General features: G+C 35.8%; 1 protein-coding gene across 3 annotated transcripts in view; it reads right to left on the bottom strand.

Annotated features, from left to right (window-relative positions):
* The window catches only part of LOC150108890 (E3 ubiquitin-protein ligase RNF123-like), a 660,886-nt gene that overhangs the window by 449,019 nt on the left and 184,424 nt on the right, over positions 1-27,443 (bottom strand). For all 3 annotated transcript variants that reach the window (XM_090410696.1, XM_090410708.1, XM_090410702.1), the window contains one exon: positions 261-504. In XM_090410696.1, the coding sequence (XP_090266822.1) occupies positions 261-504 (244 nt within the window). The remainder of the gene's footprint in view (positions 1-260; positions 505-27,443) is intronic.

Genomic DNA, 27,443 nt, shown 5'->3' with positions numbered 1-27,443 from the left:
ATATAGTGTCACAGTAGTTTGTCGAGAAATTTTTGGTCATACCTCATAAGTTAAATGCAACTTAAACATGGTAAAATTGTACTATGAACATTTCACTACATTGTGCTTAACACAGTATACAAAAAAAAACATGTTTGTCCTTAGAGAAACAGAAAATTAGGATATAATCAAATCATATATCATTACTTTTTACTTCTTATAAGAACTATAAAAAAAATCACTTCCATAAATTTATATCATTAATATTAATACAGTCTTACTCTTCTTATTGTTTTATACAGAGATATAATCTTTTCAAGCCATATTAAAAGTTTCTTCATTTTAGTAACATTTTGATGAGGAGGAGATTCCAGTGGGTGAAAGCCTTCTACAGGATACTGTAATGGAGTTGCACCAAAGTTTGCCACAATGTTTTCATTATATGCTAGACTAACAGCAGGAAAATAAGCCAGGCCAGGTCCTATTCGTACATTATTAAAAGCTTCACCAAGCCAGTTTCCATTTCTGAAAAGTATGCCATGTAAAGTGACTTGATTAAATAAAGAATTCAACAGATAAAGGGACAATTTTATAACAGAAATATATATTTCACATGGAAAAGTAGTCACATTTATCCAATGTGGCTATTCTTTAAAAAAAAAAAAAAGGTTAAGAAACTACACTTAAGTTACATGAAGGAAGCCAAAAGTTAGTCTGGTAGATGAAAATAATCTGATATCAAGACAGCGAAAGAAGACAAAAGCAATATCAACAGAACTAAACCAGACTGATGATGATCACAGGTGGAACAGCTAAAGGTGAAAGAAAGTGCATTTGTATTTACAGAAGTGGCAATGTGGCATAATTAAGAAAACATTATACATCCATTTATTTCACATCAGTGTTAAGAAAATTCAAGATAAATAAGATAAAAGATGTTTGGATAGCATCCCTGCTTTTCTATCAGGCTGGCATGAATGTTTGTAAAAACCTTTCTGTGGTTGATGATTTTCTTCACCTTCTGAGATCACCACCATGCTAATTATAAGGTGGAAGTGACTTGTAAAAGTATGTTCGTCTCTAGAGAAGGGCTTTCTTACCTTGTCCATGATTATAAATTCACCAGAACTTTTGGTGTGTAGGATTATTATAAAATAACAGAAAAATAAAAAAATAGGGTTGACACCTAAATACTGGTAAACTGTATTCAACATATCATAATTATTTATAATAGTACTTAGGAGTATGAACAATATAATAATAATATAATATATATATATATATATATATATATATATAAAATACATAATTCATAATACAAACGTACAATAAGCTAAAGCTATTCATTCTAATGACATAGCTTTGGCACAGAACTCTGCTATCTATGTGACACTTGAAGCAAATGACTACAACCCTTATAAAACACAAAAATACTGCATTACCCACCTCCCTCCTGTAAATGATATATGACAACTATTCCTATCGCTTATATCTGGGGTACATCTCAAAAAATAGCTAAAGCTCTTCATAATCATGGTGATTTCAAACTACATTTCCAGCTATTAACCACCCATTCTCCAAAGCAGGGATTCTCAAACTGTGTTCCGCAGAACACTAGTATTCTGCGGAAGGTGAATAGGTGTTCTGCAAGAAGTACTGGAATTTGTCATTTTAGTTTTCTAAGCATTTTTCATGAATAAATATTTTATAGTAGAAATACTCTGAGGAGAATAATATTCGTGAATATATCGAAAAGCTCAGGCCCAGAACGCCTAATAACATCTGTGTATCGTTAATTTTCACACATCGAAACCTTTCAACATTTGGGAAAGGGAATACCGCTGTTTATGACGTCACAAAAATTGCCTGCTAGTGGATTATAACAATGGTAGCTGTTCTCAAAACTGAAGGAAATGACATCTGTGTAGCAAATGTCAGTGACCAAGCAGCATATTTTTAAACATGGAAATATTCATGAATTATCGTTAATTTTCACACATCGAAATCTTTCAACAATCGGGAGAGAGAATACCCCCGTTTATGACCGATCATAAAAATTGCCTGCAAGCCGATTACAACAATGGGGGGCATGTTCTCAAAACTGAACAAAATAACATCTGTGTTGCAAGTGACCAATCAGCAAGAGTGTATAAAGAAAATTTTTCCACTGAAATTGAAGATCAAGGTAGTCTGTATCTTGTTCTCAAATCTAGTAATACTGAATACTTTCTTCGCAAGTTCGTATGGCAGTGTGTAAGTGCTTGTTCTGAAACCTTGATTTTTTTAAAAGTAATAGGAATGCAGATTTAAATTCTAATATGAATAAGAGACAAGGCAATTTGTTTAATTTTGTTATTAAGAAATCTCTTATTGAAGGTGTTTGTGATGCAACAGATCTCAAGCCTACAAAGATCTCAAGGATGTACAAAAGGAGGGGAAAACTACCAGTACACAGGAAAAAAATTCTGCATTCACTCCTAAGTACTTATAATATTGTAAATATATTTGGTGATCTGAATGGGATATGTCAATGAAAATCAGCACAAATTAATTTAATGATGTTTGCCTGAGGAAACTACAACATACTACAAGATTTCATTAGTCCAGTGATTGATAACTAATTTAAATATAATTTTATATTTGTCAACATGCCACACACCGTATACATAAGTGTACTAATACTCTTAATGATTATGCCATAATTAATTATTAATACTTATGTTAATGTATGAACTTTAAAAAATTTTGGAAAGGTATTTACGAGTAAATTTGTTGGGACCGGGCCCTCGTCTTTTAAAAAAAGAATTCTTCTTACTCTTTTAACTAATTTTATAATTAATATATCTGATTTATTTCGAACTGTTTAATTTTTTGTTACTGAACATTTTATGAAATCATTCTTATTACAATTGCTTTTACATTATTTGACACAGTTTAGTACTTTTCTTACAAGTATTGCTACAATTCATATTTACTTTTGTGTGTTGCAGTATTTTTTTACTATTTTGCATTATTCATTTACTTTTATATTATTCGACATTTCTAATTTATAATCTTATTGTTTTTCATACTAAAATTACCTTTACAACACAATTATATTTGTTTTTATTATAGCTCTGACAAATATTGGAATTTGATTATTATTCAAAAATTATCCATGGATTCTTGTTTAAAGAAAAGAACTTTAACACAAGGAGGAGCAAGTGTTTCTGTTGATACATCTACTCGTATGATTGGAGAAGATGTGGAATTACAAATTGTGGTTTCTTCAAAAGCTAATATTAAAGAACAAGAGTCATCTAAGAACAGACCACAAACGGAAGTACGATGAAAGTTATTTAAATTATGGATTTACATGTATTGGCAATACACATGCTCCTGATGAAATGCGTGTTTTATGTAATAAAATACTAGTAAACAGTTCTTTAGCTCCAGCTAAACTTCGTAGGCACTTCGAAACAAAACACACTGATTACAAAGGAAAAGATATACATTTTTTTAAGAGACGACGTGACTCACTAGAAAAATCTAAACTTCAAATGGCTACAATTGCTACAACTGAAAATGCAACAGAGGCACCTTTTCGCATGAGTTACCACATTGCACTTCATGATGAAGCTCATACAATTGGCGAGACGCTCATTAAGCCTTATGTGAAAGACGTATCATGCATGTTAAATGAGCAGGTTGCTAAAAAAAATAGATGCAGTACAATTATCAAATGATACAGTTTCACACCACATCAAAGTTCTTTCTGCTGACATAGAGAAAGAGATAATTCATCGACTTAGACTTTGCAGTGAATATTCATTGCAAATGGATGAATCTACAGATGTCGCAGGACTTGCTGTATTACTAGTGTTTGTTCGTTACATATTTCATAAAAGTATTGAAGATTTACTCATGTGCAAATATCTACAAGAAAAAACTACCGGAGAAGATATATTCAACTGTATTAATAATTATGTTACAAAACAGGGACGGGAGAAGTGTATTGATATTTGTACAGATGGTGCTCAAGCAATGGTAGGAAAGATGAAGGGAGTTGTAACACCCCTTCCTGCAAGTAACTACAAGAGCCACTAAAAGTGATTGTGTTTTGCATAGACAAGCACTAGTAACAAAAAGAATTCCTACATATTTAAAAACTATTTTGGATGAAGTCGTAAAAATGATCAACTATGTAAAATCTCGACCACTTCAATCCAGATTATTTAAACTTTTGTGCAATGAAATGAGTAGTGCACATAACGCACTTTTATTACATACTGAAGTGAGATACTATCCAGAGGAAAAACATTATTGAGGCTTTTTGAACTTTGTAGTGAGTTAATGGTCTTCTTGACGTCACATAATTTAGGACAAAATTTTATTGAATTATTAAGAAATTCTTCATTGTTGATGAGTCTTGCATATCTGGCAGATATTTTTACAAAGTGCAATGAAATGAACTTATCATTACAAGGAAAGAATATTACAATTTTTAATACAAGAGATAAAATTGCATCTTTTGATAGGAAGTTGCAATTCTGGATTTCTATAGTTGAACAGAATAATTTTGATTGTTTTCTCACCTTGCATGAATTTTTGACTGAAATAAATTCTAAAGTAAATGAAGTTTCTAACGTAATTTTAGAACACTTGCATGACTTACAATCAACCCTTTTGCAATATTTTCCAAAATCCAGTGAGGCCAATTCCTGGGTTCTGAATCCATTTACAGCGACAGCTAAGCCAGCAGGCTTCAGCGCAAGTGATTATGAAAATCTAATTGACATAATTATTGACTCTGATTTAAAACAAAAATACAAAGAACTGCCAATAAATGATTTCTGGACAAATTTAACAGAAGAATACCCCAGCGTGTCAAAACTAGCTATTCTTGTTTTACTTCCTTTTACAACGACATATTTATGCGAGGCAGGATTTTCATATTATGCTGCAACCAAATCAAAGTCTAGGAACAGATGCAATGCTACACCAAATATGAGAATTCAACTTTCTAATATTGTGCCTGATATCAAAAGAATTTGTAATTCAAAGACCAAAAAACATAGAAGTCATTAAGAACTTAATTTGCAATATACGTGTTGTATATACCCTAGTTTATTTTACTATTTTTATGTGTTTTGTTTTTAATAATTAACATTTGACAATAAATGTTTGTTTTTTCATAACACTTAGATTTACTCATTTATTTTATTTATTATTTATATTTACCTACCCTACAAAACAACCAAGATGTTCCGTTTAAAATTTCAGGATTTGTGAAGTGTTCCGCCATAGGAAAAGATAAAAAAAAATTTTCCACTAAAATTGAAGATCAAGGTAGTCTGTATCCAGTTCTCAAATCTAATAATACTGAATACTTTCTTCACAAGTTCGTATTGTAAGGTGAAAGTTTCGAAACCATAGTGCTGTGATTTTTTAAAAGTAATAAGCCTGCAGATTTAAATTTTAATATGAATAAGAGACAAGGGACTTTGTTTAATTTTGGTATTAAGAAATCTCTTATTGAAGGTGTTTATGATGCAACAGATAGTGAGTCATCCACTACCAGCCTACAAAGCAATCTCCAGGATGTACAAAAGGAGGGGAAAAACCACCAGCACACAGGAGAAAAAGTCTGCATTCACTCGTAAATACTTATAATAATATTATAAATTTTTGGTGATCAGAATGGGATATGTCAATGAAAATCAGCACAAATTAATTTAATGATGTTTATGTTGAATTGGTGTTTAACTATTAATTAATAATTAATGATCAATTATTAATTAATAATAAAAATCAGCTAAATTAATAATTAATTATTAATTAATACATTACAAAATAACCAAGGAGTTCCGTGAAAATTTCAGGATTTGTGAAGTGTTCTGTTGTAGAAAAAGTTTGAGAAACCCTGCTCCAAAGGATCAAGTGCATTTTCTTGCACACTGTGAAGTGTATAAGATTCTTTGCATGCAACAACCTACTTTGGACAGACCAGTATATTTGTTAGCATCAATCTGAAGAGCATAAAAACTGCACTTGCTATGTTGTGTCGAGGAAATGTGATGAGTCATCCCTTTTTTCCGACCCAACATAGGGTTACCTCAGAAGGAGTGGATAAGGACATACTTATGCCTCCAAACAGAAAATGTGCTCATTGATAACCAAAGAACATGTATGTATTCAGATTTGTAAATTCCAATCAATGTTAAAGTAGCCCATAAACTAAATAGAGAAGGATTGTAAATTTATTAAGGTAGAAAAATCATGTATAAATTCTAAAAGGATGTGTACAAGCTAATAATAGTTTTAGGCCATGTCAAAGGCATTTCGTGGCTACGGTATCCAATCGGCAACCGCCGTACATATGATGACACCACCGAGTGAGGGCATTGTTTTGTAGTATATAAGTTTTGGCGGGGATTTGAATCGCTCATTTTCTTCTCGTTTCTTCGGTACTTGGTTTCCTGTGCGGAAAGCTGCATAGTTGTGAATAGCTTGCCGCCATGCGTAGCGAGAGTCTTCCCTTGCTATGTGTGCCACGTGGATCAAAGCTGCAGCTATAATGCGTCCAGATTCCTAAGAAGAAAGGGCCACTGATGAGTTAACGTCAGCGTACAATTCAGTGTAAGAGTGTTTCGTTTCGTGTGGAACAAAGGAATAGTGAAGCCGCCATTAAAGAAAGTACAGTAAGGAGGTCCAAATATCCAGATAAAGCAAGAATGGTAAGCAGAAATCTTTTCATATTAATATCGGAGTAACCGTGGAGTAAGGAGAACTGATCTTTAAGAACACAGCCCATTTCCGTGAAGTGTTACAAGAACTGTCTGCATTTTGGACATTTTGTCTATATCTAAGAAAAGGCATCTTAGGCTTGAGCCAAGTAGGAGACCGAGGCTACGAGCTGTTTGTGTCTGAAGAACAATAATGTTATACTGTTAAAACCTAATTGAATGCTAACTAAAATTTGGGGGGAGGATTAAGTCTAAAATATAAGAAGGAGCATTGCCTCAAGAAATCTATGTCAGAGTTACTGAATTGACTTGTATATATGTGTAATTTGCATGTGTGATAGAAAATAGGTAATTTAGTATATGTTGTCAGAGTCTGAGGATAGTTATATATAGAAGTGAAGATTTTGTGTCAATATAAAGGATTACAGTGTAGAAATTTTGGATGTGTAAAATTAAGAAAAGGAGGGAACCCAGACTCTACTTTAATTAAAGGTTTAACTAACATGTATCTTTATGTTTTGTGCTAAAATAAATGTATTTCTTTATGTGTAATCAAATGAGTTTGTCATGCTTTCTGTGGATTGAATTACCGCTTGGAAAATTACGAACCGTGTATAAAGGGGGAATCCACTAGTAATATAAGAAACGGAACCATGACCACATACTTCATGATGCCTGCATTTTCTTTCTGAATAATCTTGGATAGTGTATCAGAATTAGTTGCCGGCTGGCGCAGTCATTAATTAATACAAATTTGTCGGCAAACGAATTAACTGATAAATAAGTGATAATAAGTAAATTAAGAATAAGAAATAAGCACAAAAGACGAAGATATAACAATGGACAAGATATAACACTAGATTAGATGGAAGAAGACAACTACTGAGCTGCACAAGTCAGCATACATCTGAGAGACCATTTTTAGAATCAGCATCAGCTATGAAACACTATGCTAACATCAATAAAAGTGTGGATTTATTAATTGTTTAAGTTCTGGAAGATAATCATAAGGACACATTTAGATTGGCTTCTATGAACTTTATTTTTTAACTGGCCCCTAAAGGGTTTAATGGATTAAAATTTCAGAAATAGAACTGTTTCTGAAAATCTGAGTACTATGTGTCTTACCACAATTATAATTTATGCTCTCAAAATGCTGTCTTGAAATATTACTAACTCAATAAATTATGCATTTATTTTGTTCTTCTAGTGTAGTTTATAGTTTCAAGGTATGTAACTGAGCTGCATTAAAATGAACTTGCTACACTGAATTATTCAGCAAGCAAATATATTTAAAAGGCCAGCATTGGGCACATATACTCTGTGAATGAGTACAAGTGTCATCACTAGCAAGACACGAAATACAGGATCAAGCAATTTTACGAGTTTTCTCATGTTAATCTCAGAGTTGCAGAATACAGCGTTTACATCCACAAAATATTTTCACTATTTATTAAGATTATGTTAGAAATAAATGAATATAAAGAAGAAAATATGATGATTCAGTTTCCCATGTTCACTGTAATCACTTTCCTTGATGTTCTGTCTGTCTTATGCCTTTTCTATTAGGTATTTCACAGATGCTGTTTACCTGAACACACTTAGATCATTTCTCTACTTTCCATTAAGCTTGTGATAACTTGAACAGTTAATGGTTAATATCTACAGTTCAGATTCAAAGCTACTGCACCAACTTCTCATTTACTGGAAATTCTTAGCTCTTTCCTCTGGAACAACCTTCTTTACATCTAGAAGTTATGTTCCTTTGAAGACTATAAACTCCAATTCTTTCAAGAACAATATTGAATAGATGCTTTTTTCTTCTTAACAACTTATCCACATATATGCCGCTGATGTGCTACATGTTTTGAAAATCTCATGTGTGAAGTTAATATACATTTTTTTCAGCATTTTATATCATATATTTATTTATTATTAATTATATTAAAGCAGTTGTGAACATCCAAGAGGTGCAGATCGGGACAATGACTAGTCTCACAGCAGAAGAGGTCCATTTAGCAATAAAATCGCTAAAATCGGGCAAGGCTGCTGGCGATGATGAAATTCGGCCCAAAATGCTAAAAGCTTTAAATCAAGACGGTGTTCTCTGGCTGACTCGAGTGTGTCAGGCTGCTTGGATATCTGGGCGAGCACCAAAGCAATGGCAGACAGGCATAATAATACCAGTCTTCAAGAAGGGAGACCAGAAGGATTGCAGTAACTATCGTGGCATCCCTCTGCTCAGCCTACCTGGGAAAGTGTATGCTAGGTGCTTGGAAAGACTGTGCAGGAGCAAAGTTGAGTCAAAGTTCCAGGAAGAACAATGTGGCTTTCGTCCTGGTAGAAGCACAACTGATCAAATCTTCACTTTAAGGCAAGTCTTTGAGAAATCTTGGGAATATGCCAAGAATGTCTACACATGTTTTGTGGACTTGGAGAAGGCATATGACCGGGTTCCTCGGGATGAGCTTTGGCAAGTAGTACAGGAGTATGGAGTGGATGCCATCAAGTCTCTGTATGAATGCCCAGAGTTTTGTGTCAGGGTAAACAGCACAAAGTCTGAACCTTTCACAGTCTCCATTGGCCTCCACCAAGGGTGTGTTCTGTCACCCCTCCTTTTCATAATATTTATGAACTGGATTGATAGGCACAGCCGAGGCAGTGAGTGTGTCAGAATTGGAAGATGTAGCATTGGAAGTCTGCTTTTTGCAGATGACCTAGTTCTGCTTAGCTCTTCCACAGATGACCTCCAGCAGACCCTGGATAGGTTTGTAGCTGTTTGTGCAGATGCCAGAATAAAGATCAGTGTGGCCAAAAGTGAAACATTTGTGGTCCCAAGACAACCATCCCAGTGCACTCTACATGTAAATGGAGTCCCAATGAGGGTGGAGAAGTTTAAATACCTTGGGTCCATATTCACGAATGATGGAAAATGGGATGTAGAGCTAGATACTCGAATTGGCTTAGCAAGCTCAATATTGCGGGAGCTTGGCCGTTAGATAGTATTGAAGCAGGAGTTAAGCCTGAAGGTAAAGCTGGCTGTCTTCAATACAGTCTATGTCCCCATCCTCGCCTATGGTCATGAGAGTTGGGTAATGACCGAAAGAATGCGGACACGAATCCAAGTGGCTGAAATGAGGTTCCTTCGAGGGGTTGTGGGGCTGACAAGATTCGACAGAGTCAGAAGCTCTGCAATTCAGGAAACCCTCAATACTCAACCGCTGCTTCTCCGTGTTGAGAGATCACAGTTATGTTGGTACGGGCACCTGGCCAGAATGCCACAAGAGAGGCTCCCTCAGCAGGCCCTCTTTGCCAAGCCAGAGAGTGGGAGGCCACGTGGAAGGCCAAGGACTCGCTGGATAGATTATATCCAAAACCTTGGGTGGACACGTTTGGGAATCCCACCAGAACACCTGAGCTTGGCGGCAGAGGATCATGACCATTGGACGTTCCTCTTGCAGCTGTTGCCCCCACAACCTAATTAGGAAAGGTGGGCCTTGAAAATGTATGTATTTGTATTATATTAAATTTATCAATTTTAAAAATTAATAAATTTATTCATTATAAATAAAAAAATAAATAATAATCATCATCAAATTCCTGATATGTACCCTCAAGAGGTTTACAAGATATAATACTACTAGATGAAAAACTTGAATTATTACTAACTTCCTATCTACAATTTAATCCAAATCAATCTGTTACCAGTCAAGACTCCAACCTTATCAGATCTTATACTTCTATCTTCTAAGGCACTTTTTACTGTAACAATCCACCTATATCATGATCTTCCTATGGTCTTTTTTTCCTGCCAACCTAGGAGAGAACACTTATTTTGCTAATATTTCCTTTCTCATTCTGTTTAAGTGACCACATCACCTGAGATTAGCTCTGCTAACAAATTCCTGGATGCTAACAATCTTAAGTTCTTTCCTAATATCCTCATTTTTAATGATATTGCCACTGTTGGTGCCTCTAATCTTTTTCATGACTCTCATATCTGTGGTCTATAGTCTTCAGTCAAGTGCTTTTTTTCTAACCCAGCTCTCAGATCCATAAGTTAAAATTGGTTTGAACACTGTCTTATACAGCTAATTTAGTGTTTTGGTTAATTTCTCTTATTCCATATAAATTTATTCAGTTGACTTATTACCATACCAGCTTTATTGATTCTTTTGTCTATTTCCATATTTAATTCAGCATTTTCAATAAAAATCGTGCAAAAGTAGCTTAAATGTTCTATAGGTTCTCCCTTCACAATGCAGTTGATAGTTTCAATGCTTCTGCCTATTTTCGTTGTCTTTGTCTTGTTCACCTTCATACGAAATCTATTACAACATTTATTCTATTTAGTCAGGGAATCTTGCACACTTGTATTGGATTTATTTAGAAATATAACATCATCTGCATAAAGTAAAGAGATGAGATTAAAATTTCCAAGTTTTATATCAGTTTTAATACTGCCTTTCTTCATAAAGTGATCCATATAGATGCATAACAGAAGGGATAATGAACATCCTTCTCTGACACCAGATTTAATGTCAAACCATCTTCCTGTACTTCCTTCAATTCTAATTGCTGACTTACAATTTAAATAAAGACTAAGTCTTGCTTCATATAATGCCCCACTGACACCATATAACTGTAGCGTACTGAATAGCCTCTCTCTCTTGGCACCTTGTCATATGCCTTTTCCAAATTGACAAAAGTTAAATACAGATCTTTGCTATATTCCCATGATTTCTCAACTATTTGTCATAAAGTGAGGATCTGATTCTGACAGCCTCTATTTGGCCTGAATCCAGCTTGTTCTTCACCAAGCTTTTCTTCCACAATTCTTCTCAACCGTTTCTCAAGTATACTTGCATAAATCTTACCAGGAACACTCAGTAGGGAAATACCTCTGTAATTCTCACATTCAGTTTTATTTCCCTTTTTATATATGGGTACTATGAGAGCTCTACTCCAATCATCTGACATTCATCCCTCTCTCCAAGTCTTCTGAACTATGCAGTTCAGCCATCGTAAGAATTTTATACTTGCATACTTGAGCATTTCTGGTCGAATATCATCTACTCTAGTTGCCTTTCATTTCAGGCTTTTAATGGCTTTTTCTACTTCAAGTATAGATATGTATTCCTGATTGAATGCCTGTTGAGTGTTTTTGTAATACTGTGCTGTTACTGATCATTTCGTTTAGCAATTTTTCAAAGTAATTACTCCATATATCAAGGATATCTTTTTCTCCAGTTTTCATGTCACCTTTATCATCTCTAATTCCTTTTACAGCATTCTCAAGTCTTCCCATAACTTTTTTTTTAGCTAGTTTTACACAGTGTTAGCTTTCTTACATTTTTCTCTGTATTCTCTAAGAGCATAAGCTGATTTATTTGCCAGGAACTTTTGATATGCTTTCTTCTTTTCCTTCACTCCCTCTGTAACTTCCTGTGTCCACCATGAAGTTCTGATTTTTCTATCCTTGCAGACAACCTCACCACATGCCTCTCTGGCTGAATCAATCCATGTTTTCTTCAGAATTTGCCACTAAATCTCCAAGGTTTGGTTCCTGTTCTCAAACGTTTTCATGTTTTCTTCAATCATGTTTGTGTATTTTAGTCTACAGTTCACATTTGAAAGCTGGCTGCTCAATTTTTATTCACTTTAAAACATTCTTACATATTCTTCTTTTCAATTTTATCCTGCTCAGGAATAAATGGTGATCACTTCCATAATTTCAAATCCTCTGTACGCTCTAATGTCCTGTACCAGTGAGAAAACATGGCTATCAATAAAAACATAGTCAATAAGACTTTTCTTATTCCTTGCCTCTTTTCTCCATGTGAATTTGTGCACATTTTTGTGTTAGAACATAGTGTTAGTAATAATCAGTCCATGTCCTGAGCAGAAATCCAACAGGTATTTGCCTTTATTATTAGCTTTGCTCTTTTTTTCTCCAAATTTTCCCAAAATATTTTTGTATGTCTGACAATCATTTCCTACTCTGCTATTTAGTTCTCCAACACGGATCAACTTTTCCTTTTTCATTGTGTCAGGTGTTTTCTCCAAAGCCTCAAAAAAATTCCCCCACTTCTACCTTAGTAGAACTTTCTTTGGGACCATAGGCAAAAACAAGTCTCATTGGCCAGTTCCCCATTGTGATATTTGTCCACATCAGTCTACTTGATATTGCTTGCCATTCAAGAAGATTAGCCCTCATATTTAGTGATGAAAACTATAGATACTCCTCTTTTTCCCTGATTGTTATTGCCTGAATATAGCATTTTGTATTTATTGCTTAGAAAGATCTTACCAGTTTTCACTCCTCTTATGTTGATCTGGTACTTATCCAATTCCTCAGCAAGCTCCATTTCTTTGCCATTTAGGCTTTTTATGTTGATAGTACTAATCTTGAACTGTGGTTATGAGTTAGGATGTGTTTCAGGATTTGTTCCAGTAGCCTTTTATTCCTTTTCACTGTTTGCCCTGGTTCCAGCGAAAACAATGGGGGCCTTGTTTAACTCGGTGATGCCCCAGCCAGCATGAAATTCTGTCATGTTGTACCATAAGTTTTATATTTTGGTTTCAGCTAATAAGAATAAAATTTGTCGGCTAAATCCCAAATTGCGAGCCCATCCTCGTTCGTTTTCAGTATCCATGTTGATACCTAACAGGGTGCACCACGAGAAGGTGAGGATTGGACATTAGGTCAGAAGTCCTGGTTGGTCCACATTCCTTTAAAGGCTATGTGAAGGTTAACCAAATAACTGATTAACTTGGAAGAAAATTGTCAACATGAAAAAAAGATACATAATTACTAGCAACTTCCTGTTGACAATGTTTCACCAAGTTAATCAGTTATCAGCATCCCAATATCATATCTTATATTTGAAGAAAAAAGATTGCAGAAAAAAGACCCAAAGGTCTTCCTTTGGGTCTTTTTTCTGCAATCCTAGCAAATAACACTTGATTTGCTAACCTTTACTCTCCCATTCTGTTTAAGTAGTTTACCATCTGAGATTAGCACTGCTAACATTCCTGAATGCTGACAATATCAAATTCTTTCCCATCCTCATTATATCAACAGATGTGACTAATGCCATCTGTTGACTCCCTCTAATGTTTCTCAGAATTCTCAGATCTGTAGTCTCTAGTCTATGATGAAGTGTTTTATTTCTAAAACAGGTACTCAGATCCAGAAGTTAAAATTGGTATGAACACTGGTTGGTATACAGCTAGTTTAGTGTTTTGACTAATTTCTCTTATTCCATATGAATTTATTCAGTTGACTTTCATATCAGCTTTGATAATTCCTATCTGTTTCAAATTTGATTTGCCATCTTTCCTAAAAATTGTGCCTAAATAGCTGAAATGTTTCACTTCTTTTATGGCTTTTTTCCATTCAGGAGCCATCAATGTTTTTGATGTTTCTACTGATTTTCAATGTCTTTTTATTGATGATTTTCATATAAAATTTATTACAACAATTATTCAATTTAGTCAGCAAATCCTGTAGACTTATACCATATTTAATTAGAAGTATAATATTATCTGCTTAAAGTAAATAGCACAGATAAACATTTCCAAATATGTTATCAAAGTTGAATAACACTTTCCTTCATGAGATGAAGAAAATCCATTATGTACATCCTTGTCTCACACCTAATTTAACATTAAACCACCTTCCTGTAACTCCTTCAATTCTAAGTGACTTATAACTCAAATATAGACTGTGTATCACTAAAATTTACACCTTGATTTATATTCTCATGACATCTCCACTTTTTGTCTTAAAGTAAAGCAACTTTGACCCTGATGACCTCCATCTGGCCTGAATCCAGCATGTTCTTCTCCAAGCTTCCCTTCAACAATTTTTCTTAGTTGTTTTTCAAGTATACTTGAAAAACAATTAAGCATGAATCATACCCAGGAACACTCAGAGAAATTCCTCTGTAATTCTCGCATTCAGTTTTATTTCTTTTCTTTATGGATGGTACCATGAGAGCTCAATTCCAATCATCCAGAATTTGTCCCTCTGACCAGAGCTTCTCAACTAGACAGGGATGTACAGAGGATTTGAAATTGGAAATGACCAAATTTGAAGTATGATAAAAATTAATATCACAATGAAAACAACACTAAGTGAAAGTCTTAAAAAAAAACTAAAGTTGAGCAGCTTTTACAGGTAAACTGTAGACTCAATTACTAAAAACATTATTCCAGAAAAAAAAAAAAAAAATGAAACAGTTTAAAAACAAAGACCTTGGAGCCTCAGTGGCAAATTCTGAAGAAAACATGGAGTTGGGAAGTCATGTGATGAAGTTGTCTGCAAGGATAGAAAAACAAGAACATCATATTGGACATGAGAAGTCAATCTAGTCTTGGAAAATAAAAAAGCACACTAACAGTTCCAAACAAAATAAGTCAGCAAATGCCCTAAAAGAATACAGAGTAAAATGTTAGGGCTTAGCTATGCATAAAAGTAGCTAAAGAAATGTCATGGAAAGACCTTAGTAAGAATTTAGAAAATAAATATGGGGGGGGGGGGGGGAACTTCAGGTGGTGTTTCAATAGCAGGTTTGTGAAAAGAAAGTTCAAAGTTCAAATAAGTCTTTGTCTAATTAATTGTGGATAATTGTGTATTTATATGTAAGAGTTGCACTTGCAGTATTTATAGTGTGTGGGCTTGTTTGAGTTTGTTCAAACTCATTAAACTGAGAACAGGATATAGTAATCAATGAAGAAATATGCAGCAGCTTTGTGTTTATATGAGTTACGTTTTGATTTTAGTCATTTTGTGAAATGTGAAGTGTGCTATATGTATTAGTTAGATTATGTTAATAAATTACAGATTTTTAAGGCAGATGGAAGGAGGATGTGTGCAAAGTGTAATTTGAATCTGGACATCATGGGTGGTGAAGGTGATAGTAGTGAAAATGTAATGAGAAAAATGAATGTTCATCTGACAGTAAAGACAGTGTAAAAGAGCACTAGATAAGTAGCAAGAAAGTTTTGAAAAAGTGAATGGGAAATCTGATGAGCAAAACAATCGATGCCAGCAAGAATGACGAAAGTGATAAGAATATAGCAAAAGTCAGGAGTGAATGCAGTGTACATGTGGTAAATGACACAGCAGGTTGTAGTAAGACAGAGGAAGATGCAAAAGATAATGGAATGGTAGAAAAACGAAGGAGGAATGGTAATGAAGATAGCACAAAAGAGATAAACACAAGTGAGGATATTAGGAAAGAATTGGTAAGGTTGAGGAATGAATTAAGATCTGTGCAGAGTGAGATAGGACAATTAGAGAAGAGATTGGTTGAAGGCATAAGAAGGAAATTGGCAGATTAGTCAGAGATGGAACTGAATGGTTGAAAGTAGTGCAGTGCTGTCTGGATATTCTATCATGAAAGATATGAAAATGTAGCAGGTGTCAAAGGCATGTCTGAGGGGGAGCAACAATAGGAAGAGTGACTGAGGCTGTGGAGCAAAGAGGAAATACAGAGGACATAACTATGCTGGTTGAAACTAATGACAGTGAAATAAAAAAGTGTGAGTGGTAGAATTGTCAGTATGTTACCAAGGTATGATAGTGGAAAGCTGAAAAGAGGAACAATGATCACGAAGAGCATGACAGCTAGAATGTGCTGGAAGAGGACTTGAATTTGTAGATATGGGAGATAAATTCGAAGGTAGGAGAGATCTGTTTGCTCTCATGCAAATGCATGGCTATAGCCTGCATTTGAGTGAGAGTGTAAGTAAGAAGCCAGGCAGATTGTTGATGAGGAGGTGACATCTTGGCCAGTCAGGGGAGGAAATTAGATATTGGGACTGTGAGTGTAAGATACCAAAATTGTGCAATAAGAGACAGACTAGATAGGATGGCTCAGTGGGATCAACAGAGTCAAATTACTGGAATGATGGGATAAGAAACTGTGGGAAGGAAAGTGGAAAACTATTTTGCTTATACACCAATGCAAGGTGCATTAGGAATAAGGGTACAGAGTTTGTGGCCTTAATACAGTTAGTCTGCTTGGATATCACTGGTTTCAGTGAGACATGATTAACAGAGGATGATGTGCTTCTGGAAATTGAATGTCATGGCTACAGCATTTTTCAATAAGACAAAAGATAAAAGAGAAGATGGGATATTACTGGTGGTTTCAGAACAGTTATGTCCTCTCAAGGTGGAACTTGAAGGCAATAATGATAGTGGCTTTGATGTTATTTGGTGTGAAGTTGAAGTTAGCACAAATTTTAGATATTTAGGGGGTTGTTGTAACAAGCCTGGGAATGCAGGGGGAGAAGATTCTTAAATGTTTAGACAGATGAGAAACTGGTGAGTGTCAGGAAGGTTATAATAATGAGAACTTTAATTATGGAAGTAGGAAATATCACGTGTGAGCAAGATGATCGAGTTTCTTGAGCTACTCAGGGACAATTATCTTATACCGCATGTAGTTCAGGCAACACATGGGACTCAAGTGTTAGATTTAATAATATCATCTCATATAGTCATGACAGATGTAACCAGTATGGAAGAGTGATCATGTCATTTTGATGCAGGGCATGGCTAGCCAAGTACAAGATTACTGAAACAAGAAATGTGTGGAATTACAAAGCAGGGGAGTATGATAAATTAAGGAAACAGACTGGTGATGTGCTATGGATCAGTTGAAAGGGAGAGAAATCAGTAATGCCTGAGGTTTGGTCTGGAATAAATTGGGGCATAGCTAGCCCAGTACCAGCTTCCTGGAACAAGAAATGTTTGGAATTACAAAGCAGGGGAGTACAATGTCATAATCAATGAGTACTACATGAAAAACTAATATTTGATTTGAAGTTTCATCTGAAGATTTTAAACTACCACATGATTTGATCAAGCACCACAATGATAAACTACTGTCTATCATGTGGTACTCAATCAAATGCATTTGATAGCTTGGTTACAAGACTGGTTGACTATTAGAATTTTTGAGGCGTTAGAAAAAGCTGCTGACACAATGAAAAATGAAAAGTTGGTCCTTGTTGGGGGATCTAAATAGCAGAGTAGGAAGTGAGTGTCAGACATACAAAAATATTTTGGGAAAATTTGGAGAAAACAGCAAAGCTAATAATAATGGCAAATATCTGTTGGATTTCTGCTCAGGACATGGACTGGTTATTACTAACACCATGTTCCAACATAAAAATGTGCACAAATTCACATGGAGAGAAGAGGCAAGGAATAAGAAAAGTCTCATTGACTATGTTTTTGTTGATAGTGATGTTTTCACTCTGGTGCAGGACACCAGAGTGTACAGAGAATTTGAAATTGGAAGTGATCACTATTTAGTCTTGAGCCAGATAAAATTGAATTTCATATTGAAAAGAATAACATGTAAGAAAGTTTTAAAGCGAATAAAAGTTGAACAGCTCTCAGATGTGAACTGTAGACTAAAATACACAAAGATTATTGAAGAAAAAATGAAAGTGTTTCAGAACAGGAACCAAACCTTGGAGATTCAGTGGCAAGCCTTGAAGAAAACCCGGATTGATTCAGCTAGAGAGGCATGCGGTAAGGTTGTCTGCAAGGATAGAAAAATTAGAACTTCATGGTGGACACAGGAAGTTAAAGTGGTAGTGAAGGAAAAGAAGAAGAATGCATATCAAAAGTTCCTGGCAAAAAAGTCAGCTTGTGCTCTTAGAGAATACAGAGACAAATGTAAGAAAGCTAAACACTGTGTAAAACTAGCTAAGCAAAAGTCATGGAAGGACTTTGGCAAGAACATAGAAAATAAATATCAAGAAGGTGGCAAAATATGGAGTTTGTTGAAGAAGCTTAGGAATGGAGGAAAGAGTGCTGTAAAAGGAATTAGAGATGATAAAGGTGACATGAAAACAGGAGAAAAAGATATCCTTGAAGTATGGAGTAATTACTTTGAAAAATTGCTAAATGAAACAAGCAGTGATAGCACAGTGGTAAAAAACACTCAACAGGCATACAGTCAGGAATACATATCCATACTTGAAGTAGAAAAAGATATCAAAGGCTTGAAACGTGGAAAGGCAGCAGGAGTAGATGATATTCGACCAGAAATGCTGAAGTATGGTGGTATAAAAGTCTTACAATGGCTGCACTGCATAGTTCAGAATGCCTGGACAGAGGGACGAATTCCTGATGATTGAAGTAGAGCTCTCATAGTACCCATATATAAAAAGGGAAATAAAACTGAATGTGAGAATTACAGAGGTATTTCCCTACTGAGTGTTCTGGTAAGATATATGCAAGTATACTTGAGGAACAGTTGAGAAGAATTGTGGAAGAAAAGCTTGGTGAAGAACAAGCTGGATTCAGGTCAAATAGAGGCTGTCAGGATCAGATCTTCACTTTACGACAAATAGTGGAGAAATCATGGGAATATAACAAAGATCTGTATTTAAGTTTTGTCGATTTGGAAAAGGCATATGACAAGGTGCCAAGAGAGAAGTTATTCAATATGCTACACTTATATGGTGTCAATGTGCCATTATATCAAGCAATACTCAGTCTATATTTGAGTTGTAAGTCAGCGAATTGAAAGAATAAGTTAGAATTGAAGGAAGTACAGGAAGATGGTTTAATGTTAAATCTGGTGTGAAACAAGGATGTACATTATCCTGTCTGTTATTCGTTATCTATATGAATCACATTATGAAGGAAAGTGGTATTAAACATGATATCAAAATTGGAGATGTTAATGTCAGCTCTTTGCTTTATGCAGATGATGTTATACTTCTGAATAAATCCACTACAAGTTTGCAAGATTCCCTGACTAAATTGAATAACTGTTGTAATAGATATGGTACGAAGGTCAGCATTAAAAAGACAAAGACAATGAAAATGGGCAGATTCGTTGAAAATGTCAACTGTGTTGTGAATGGAGAACCTGTAGAACAAGTAAAACATTTCAGCTACTAAGGCACAATTTTTAATGAAGATGGTAAATTAAATATAGAAATAGACAACAGAATCAACAAAGCTGGTATGGTAGGAAGTCAATTGATTAAATTCATATGGAATAAGAGAGAAATTAGTCGGAACACTAAATTAGCTGTATACAAGATAGTGTTCAAACCAGTTTTAACTTATGGATCTGAGAACTGGGTCAGAAGTAAAACACTTGACCAAAGACTAGAGACCGCAGATATGAGAGTCCTGAGAAAGATTAGAGGCGTGAACAGATGGCATCAATGGCAATATCATATTAAAAACGAGGATATTAGGGAAGAACTTGATATGGTCACTTAAACAGAATGGGCAAGGAAATATTAGCAAAACAAGTGTTCTCTGCCAGGTTGGCAGGAAAATGACCCAGAAGAAGACCAAGATATAGGTGGATTGATACGGTAGAAAGTGCCTTAGACGATAGAAATATAAGATCTGATAATGTTGGAGCCTTGACTGGTAACAGACTGATTTGGAGGAAAATTGTAGATAGGAAGTTAGTAATGATGTAAATTTTTTGTGTAGTACTATCATATCCTGTACACCCCTTGAGGGTACATGGCAGGAATTTGATGATGATGATTTCAGGAGATTTTGATGTGTTATTGTTACAAGAGGATTTGAATAGGTTGGTGTTTTGGGCTGAAGAATGGGATATCATTTCAGTGTTGCACTTTGTGTAGAGAAGATGGAATGAAGTTTACCACATTGGAGGAACTTTGCTTCAGGAGGTGGAGGAACAAAGGGATCTCGGCATCTTGGTGGATAGGGAACTGAAGTTCAGGGGATACATTGCAAAAGTTGTGCAAGAGTTAAAAAAAAATTTCTTCTACAAAGCAAAGAATGCCAACATGTAAAGATAAGGAGGTGATAGTTCCACTTTATAAGGAACTAATTAGGCCTCATTTGGATTTTTGTGCACAACTGGCTACGTCAGTGATAATGAAACAGTGGAGTGAATGCAGAGGCAAATAATCAAGACTGTCTCAGTACTATGGAAAATTGAGTATGAGGACAGATTCAGGGAATGTGGTCTTCACTTGGCAGATAGGAAGAGGAGGGATATGATATGACTGAGACATACAAGCTGTTGAGAGGAGCCTACTGAATAGATACAGGAAAGCTATTGCATAGGAGAATGGGTGATGTAAGAACTAAAGATCATCCCTGGAGGCTGTACAAAAATCATGCGAGGAAAGAGAATTCCATTCACCACCTGTCAAAAAAAAAAAAAGTTTTTTTTTTTTTTTGACAGGTGGTGAATGGAATGCATTGCCAGAATGGGTGATGAGTGTTTCAACACTCAATGTGTTCAAAGCAAGGTATGATAGTTATTGTGATCTGTGAGTATTCAACCTCCTGTCATGAGTCTTTCAACTCCATGGAGACTTGGAAGTAATACTAATTGCCACCTTTCTGGTATTTAGTATTACTTCCAAGCCTCCAGATATCTGGAGGCTTGGAAAGTAATATTAATAACAAATTAAAGTAATAACAAATTTCTGGAGGTTATTGAAAAAGCTTAAAAACAAAGGAAAGAACACTGTAAAAGGAATCAAAGGTTATGAAGGTGATATGAAATCTTAAGATAAGGATATCCTAGATATCTGGAGTGATTACCTTGAAAGACTTAAATGAAACAAGCATTCATCTTGTAGAAAATATACAAGAGGAATGTAGACAGAAGTATATATATATATATCAAAAACTTGAAATGCAGAAAGACAGCTGGAATAGATGATATTCAACAGAAATGCAATCAAATATTGGAGCCAAAAAAGTCTTACAGTGGTTATATGTGCATAATTCAGAGGACATCCTAGATGGTTGAATTGCAGATGAATGGAGTAGAGTTCTCATAGTTCACATCCATAAAAAAAAGGGAATAAAGCTGAATGTGAGAATTAGAGGAATTTCAAAAGTGTTCCAGGTAAGATTTATGCAAGTATACTTGAAGAGAAGTTGAGAAAAATTGTGGAACAGAAACTTGGAGAAGAACAAGTTGAAAGAAAATTCGAGTTCTTCAAGATGGACTTTTCACTTTGAGAAATAGTTGAGAAATCATGGGAATATAACAATGATCTGTACCCAAATATTGTAGACCTAGAAAAGATATTCAACTTTGTTGTATGTCTTTTCCAGGGCAACAGACCTGGTTTCTCTGAGTGCCCAGAGAAAAGCTTTTCAAAACATTTATATTTTTTGACCAAAGTATTATTGTAGCAGAAACAGTACAAGTGTTCATGTCTCTTCTCAATCAAATACCCAGAATATCCAAAATTTTTGAGATGGCATTCACAGGACACTTAATAAACTTCTGAGAGAGAGAACTGTGATAAACGTTTACCTTTAATAGATGGTAATAAGATAGACAATTTGTTAACAAGAAAGACGGTAGACGCAAGATTGTATTTCCTGAGATTGAAACCTAGATTACATTTCGAGAGGCAGAAACCTTTTGATATTGCTGCTAGTTCTTGTGGTAAATAATGAGGTTGGAGCAGATAAAATCGGCTCTACTGACAAGAATTTGACAATCTATTTTTTTTCACAAAGGATGATATGCAGAATGCTTTTGGATATACTGACCAGTGAATGTGGGTTTATGATACACAAAACTGGATAGGATGCCTGACAGAAAACAGGAGAGCAGAATGTCAAGGGAGGATAATGTTCTTTCTTTTTTCCATGGTGAATTTAACATGGAGATATAAGTTGTTAACTTGCACTAAACCAGAGAATCTTCTGGATGTGGGCAGATAGCAAAAATACCATCAATAAAGTGTACATAAAATGAGGATGAGGGTGTATTGAAGGGAATCTTGAAGAGGTACTGGAGAAAATATCCCATTCTCCCTTCATACATTCTCATCCTTCACTGTATGTATGCTCTGTTGATAGTGCAACATGATTATCCACTTCCTATGAATAATTTTTCTAAAAATTAGTCTGTTCAGGACTCCAGTATTACCAAATCATATATTTTGATCTTCTAGTTCACTTCTAAATGCATCAATATCCTCAATTTTTGTCTTCTTCCTGCTATCTGGAAGTGGTGCTAGTGGCGCAAGCGAACGTGGAGGTCGTTTTGAGCTATGCTAGAAAAAGTGTTTTTAAATTAAAGTATAGTTTCACTCACCTCTATCCCATCTAAAGTGATGGAGAAAACCATCAATTCTCAACTACTACTCTACCTTGAAGGTACCCAGCTATTAAATGACCACCAGTACGGATTCTGCCGATGCTGATCAACAGGTGACCTACTCTCATATATCACCCATCTCTGGACATATACCATGGAAAAATTTGGCGAATCCCAAGTAGTTGCACTAGATATCTCTAAAGCCTTTAATCGGGTCTAGCATAAAGGCTTACTAAGCAAACTTCCATCATTTGGACTGTCTCGGGACTTCTGCAGATGGATTGCTAGCTTCCTGTCTGGACGCACACTATGTGTAATGGTAGATGGCTTCCTATCCTCCCACTATTCAACTAATGCTGGGGTCCCACAAGGTTTAGTTCTCTCACCGACCCTCTTCCGTCTATACATCAATGACTTACTTCAGTTGACCTCCAACCCAATACACAGCTTTGCAGATGACAACACATTGCACTCCTCCCTTTCATTTGATAAATCTTACCCTACACAACTCACTTTAACCCACAGAACATCAATCTTTAACCCACAGAACAACTTCCCTTAATGCAGACCTCCAAAACATCCTCCGATGGGGCTCAGATAACCTCGTCAACTTCAACGCTAGTAAAACCCAGTTATGTCTTATTTCCTGCAAAAAAGAACCAATTTCCCCAGTATTATTTTTGATAACACTTAAATTCCCAGACAAGATGAAATTTCTCTTCTCGGAATTACCATGACATCAGGCCTCTCCTGACATAAACACATCACAACCATTGCATCCTCAGCTTCCAAAAAACTAGACTTTCTCTTTCGCTCAAGACGTTACTACACTTCAAAACAGCTGTTAACCTTATACAAATTGCAAACCCACCCAGCTATCGGATACTGTTCTCACATTTGGAGTGGGGCTCCTAAAAGATCTCTCAAAATGCTTGACTCAATGCAGAGGAGAGCAATTAGACCAATAAATGATCCATCTCTTACCGACTCACTCCCCCATTTTTGTATATTCTACAAAATATTTGTAGAATATACAAATTGCAGAGACTAAATGTCTCTGCAATTTGTATATTCTGAAACAAATCAATAATTCCTCCACTCTGTACTAAACCCATTGGAACATGTACAGCCATCTCCCAACATCCCTTCACGGTACACCTTGAAACCCACAGAATAAGTTTCTTTTCCTCCTCCTTCATCCCTGCTATTGCTGTACTGTGGAACGGTCTTCCCCCTGAGGTATTTCCCAAGGAATACAATATACGGGCTTTCAAATTGAATGTTAACAAGTTTCTCCTTTCCCATCCCACTACCCATATACGGTACTAAAGTACTATAGGTTGACCAGCCAACCTCTCGTATATGGGCCCAACATAAAAAAAAACAAAAAAAATAGCAAGGCTTTTTTGTCTCAAATTGTGCTGCAGTTGTGCTTCGGTTGGATACAAGTGTCCTTCAGTGGTGTTACTGTTGAAACTTCGTTGTATATATTGTGTTTTTGCTGCTGTTTGTTGCATTACTTCAGTGTCTAAAGATGGCATAAATCAAGAGACTTACATCAGCAGCTCGGAGGACTTCTACATGAATGTCTAGCTCTGCCTTGGATTTTTCGCAGTGGATGCGTTGTGGAAACTGCTATATGTATGCGCCGAAGAATGTGAAGGATCTGTGGACTGTTTGGCTAAATGAAAAGAATGAAAACATCGATGTATGTGAGAAGTGTTAGGATAGACTGAGGCAATTAGGAATGGACGCAGATGTCTGGACCATAGCGGAAGAGCTTCGGCAGGAGTTCGTGAAAATGAAAAGTGACCTTATCTCCTGCAAGAGGAATTGGAAGTGCTCAGTAAGGAGGTTCTGGAAATTAAAACTGAATTAAATTTGTTGAATAGAGAAATTAGGACTATGGAGATTAGCTGAAGTAACTAGAACAAGATTAAGTAAGGGAGAGTCTTTGGTGAATAAAAACGTAATAAATAGTATGGGAGTGATTGGTAGTCAACAGAATGAAAGCACAAGAAGTCTAGAAGAAATGATATGTCGTGAAAGTGAGGGAGTTAGTAAAAGAGTGTTGAGGGAAAATAATGAAACTGGGAGAGCCATGCTGAATAGCATAGAAAATGAATCCAGGAGTGACGTTTGTTTGGATTTGAATGAAGTTATGAATGGTACAATATATGGTGATTCTATGATTAAGGGTATGGAGAGCATTATGCCTGAGGAGTGCTTGGCTGGTGGAACAATAGAGAGAGTGACTTTAGCAATAAAGAAAGAGCACGATGCAGAAAAGATGATAGTTATGGTGGATACAAATAACCTGAGTGGTAGTATTAATCGGGTAGCAAAAGATTTAAGAACATTGTTAAGAACAAAGGGAAGATAGTGTGTGTGCTGCCTCATTTTGACAATTATGAGTTAAGCAGACAAGCGATGCTAATGTTTGCTATGATTGCAAGAATGTGCAAAAAAAAAAAAGGTCTGGAATTTGTTGATGTCTGGAGTGTGTTTGAAGGCAAAAGACAGTTGTATGCAAGAGATGAGTTGCATATGAACATGGAAGGTCATAAGCAATTGAAGAAGTTACTGTTTTCTGAACACATTCAAGTAATTGGGCAGGGAAACTAAAATTGAAAAGGTTGAGTTTAAGAGGGAGAAACTTATGCAGTGAATGTATATTTGTTGATCCTTATTCGTGGAATAAATTGCAGAATAGAGTGGATAAAAATCGTCATGGGACTACTGAAATTAGTGACATGTATATCAGTTCTAAAGCTGGTACAAGGGAATCTGCAATTTTTGTATACTAATGCAAGAAGCATTTGAAATAAGAGGGAAGAATTTTGGCATTAGTCAGTGCAATCTCACCAAAAGTTGTAGCATTAGTGAAACTTAGCTGTCAACAGAAGATGTGGTTACTGGAATTGAATGTGATGGGTACAGTATTTTCAGGGACGATAGAGAAGATGGAATGGGGGCAGGAGTACTATTGATGATAGCTGATGAGTTGCAGCCAAAAAAATTAGTTAATGATAGTTCATTTGAGGCAGTCTGGTGTGAAATAGTGACCAACGCAACCAAACATACAGTTGGTTGCTGCTACAGGCCAGGGGGTAATACTGAATTCATGCATCAGCAAATCAGTGCAATGAATGCAGGGTTAGTGATTATTATGGGGGATATTAATTATGGTGATATCAATTGGAAGGAGGAAATATCACGTGGCAAAAAGGAAATGGAATTCATACACCATCTAAGAGATAATTACTTGAAACAGCACATAACTGGAGGGACTCATGGTGTGAGAGTGTTGGACCTCATCATTGGTTCAGAGGACATATGCATCAGTAAGGTGTCCTCGCTACGTCCAATCGGTGAGAACAATCATGTGTTATTGACTTGAGAGGTTGCAAAATTTGTGGATTTCTCTCTTAAGAAGGGGTATATATGGAACTACAGGCTAGGTAATTATAACAAGCTTTGGAGTGAGCTTACAGCCGTACCATGGCAGAACATATTGCAGGGGAAAGATGTAAGCAGTGCATGGGATAAAATCAGTGGGTATCTGAGGAAGTATTCCAATGGTCAGGAAGACAATACAGGCTTTTTTTTTGCAGGCTTGATCTGCAAAAAAAGAAAATGTTATGGAGAATTTACAAGGAGTAAGGCGATCAGTACACCCATGAGCAGTACAAAGCTCAAGCCAGGAAGGTTACCAGCATAGTAAGAAAAGCCAAATCTGATTATGAGAGGACTTCAGCCAAGGAGATCAAGGGTAATCCCTAAGTTCTTCTGCTATGTGGCAAGTAAAAGGAAGAATGACTTTGGAAGGATAACTTTAGTGGGTGCCGATGGTATTGAGGTGACCAATTCAGATGTAATAGTAGAGTACTGAGTGATCACTTTTCAAAAGTCTATCCCCCAAGTGAGGATATCTCTGTACCTGTAGCAATAACTAACGTGAGAACTGAAGCTAATGTGAGAAATCAGAGGTACTTAGTATATTGCAGAATTTAAATGCAAACACTGCTGTAGGTTTAGGTGGAATATCAGTTCAGGTGTTGCGTGAATGTGCAAAGGAATTGTCAACACCTCTTGCTTATTTATTACTTACTTATTTAACTTAAGTTTGAACTCTGGCATGGTCCCTAGGGAATGGAAGGAAGGCAAAGTAGTTCCTTTGCATAAAGGTGGCTCTAAGATTGCAGTAGTTAATTACAGACCAATCACCATCTCAGGAGTGCTATTGGAAAAAGTATTGGAAAAATTGGTTAAAGACAGAATTCAAGAATGGGCAGATCAGAATATGATACCCTACAGGGGCCAACATGGTTTGTTAAAAGTCGATCCTGCTTTAGCAATTTATTAACTTTTTATAATAGAATGACATCTGAGTTGGACAAAGGAAATGGCTACACAGTGGTACTTCTGCATTTTGCTAAGGCTTTTGACAGGATACCCCATTGAATACTGTTGCGCAAATTGGAGCAGATGGGGATGGATACTAAACTGGTGATATGGATAACAGAATGGCTCAGGGAGAGATACCAGAAAGTGGTGTATGGAGGAGCAGAGTCCAGGATGAGGCAGGTGACCAGTGGTATGCTTCAGGGCTCTGTGCATGGGCAGTTATTGT

This window comes from Typopeltis vanoorti, chromosome 2, assembly GCF_054136105.1.
Source record: "Typopeltis vanoorti isolate ZY-2024b chromosome 2, IOZ_Tvanoo_1.0, whole genome shotgun sequence".
Lineage (NCBI taxonomy): Eukaryota > Metazoa > Arthropoda > Arachnida > Uropygi > Thelyphonidae > Typopeltis > Typopeltis vanoorti.
This window is presented reverse-complemented; position numbering and strand designations above follow the sequence as displayed.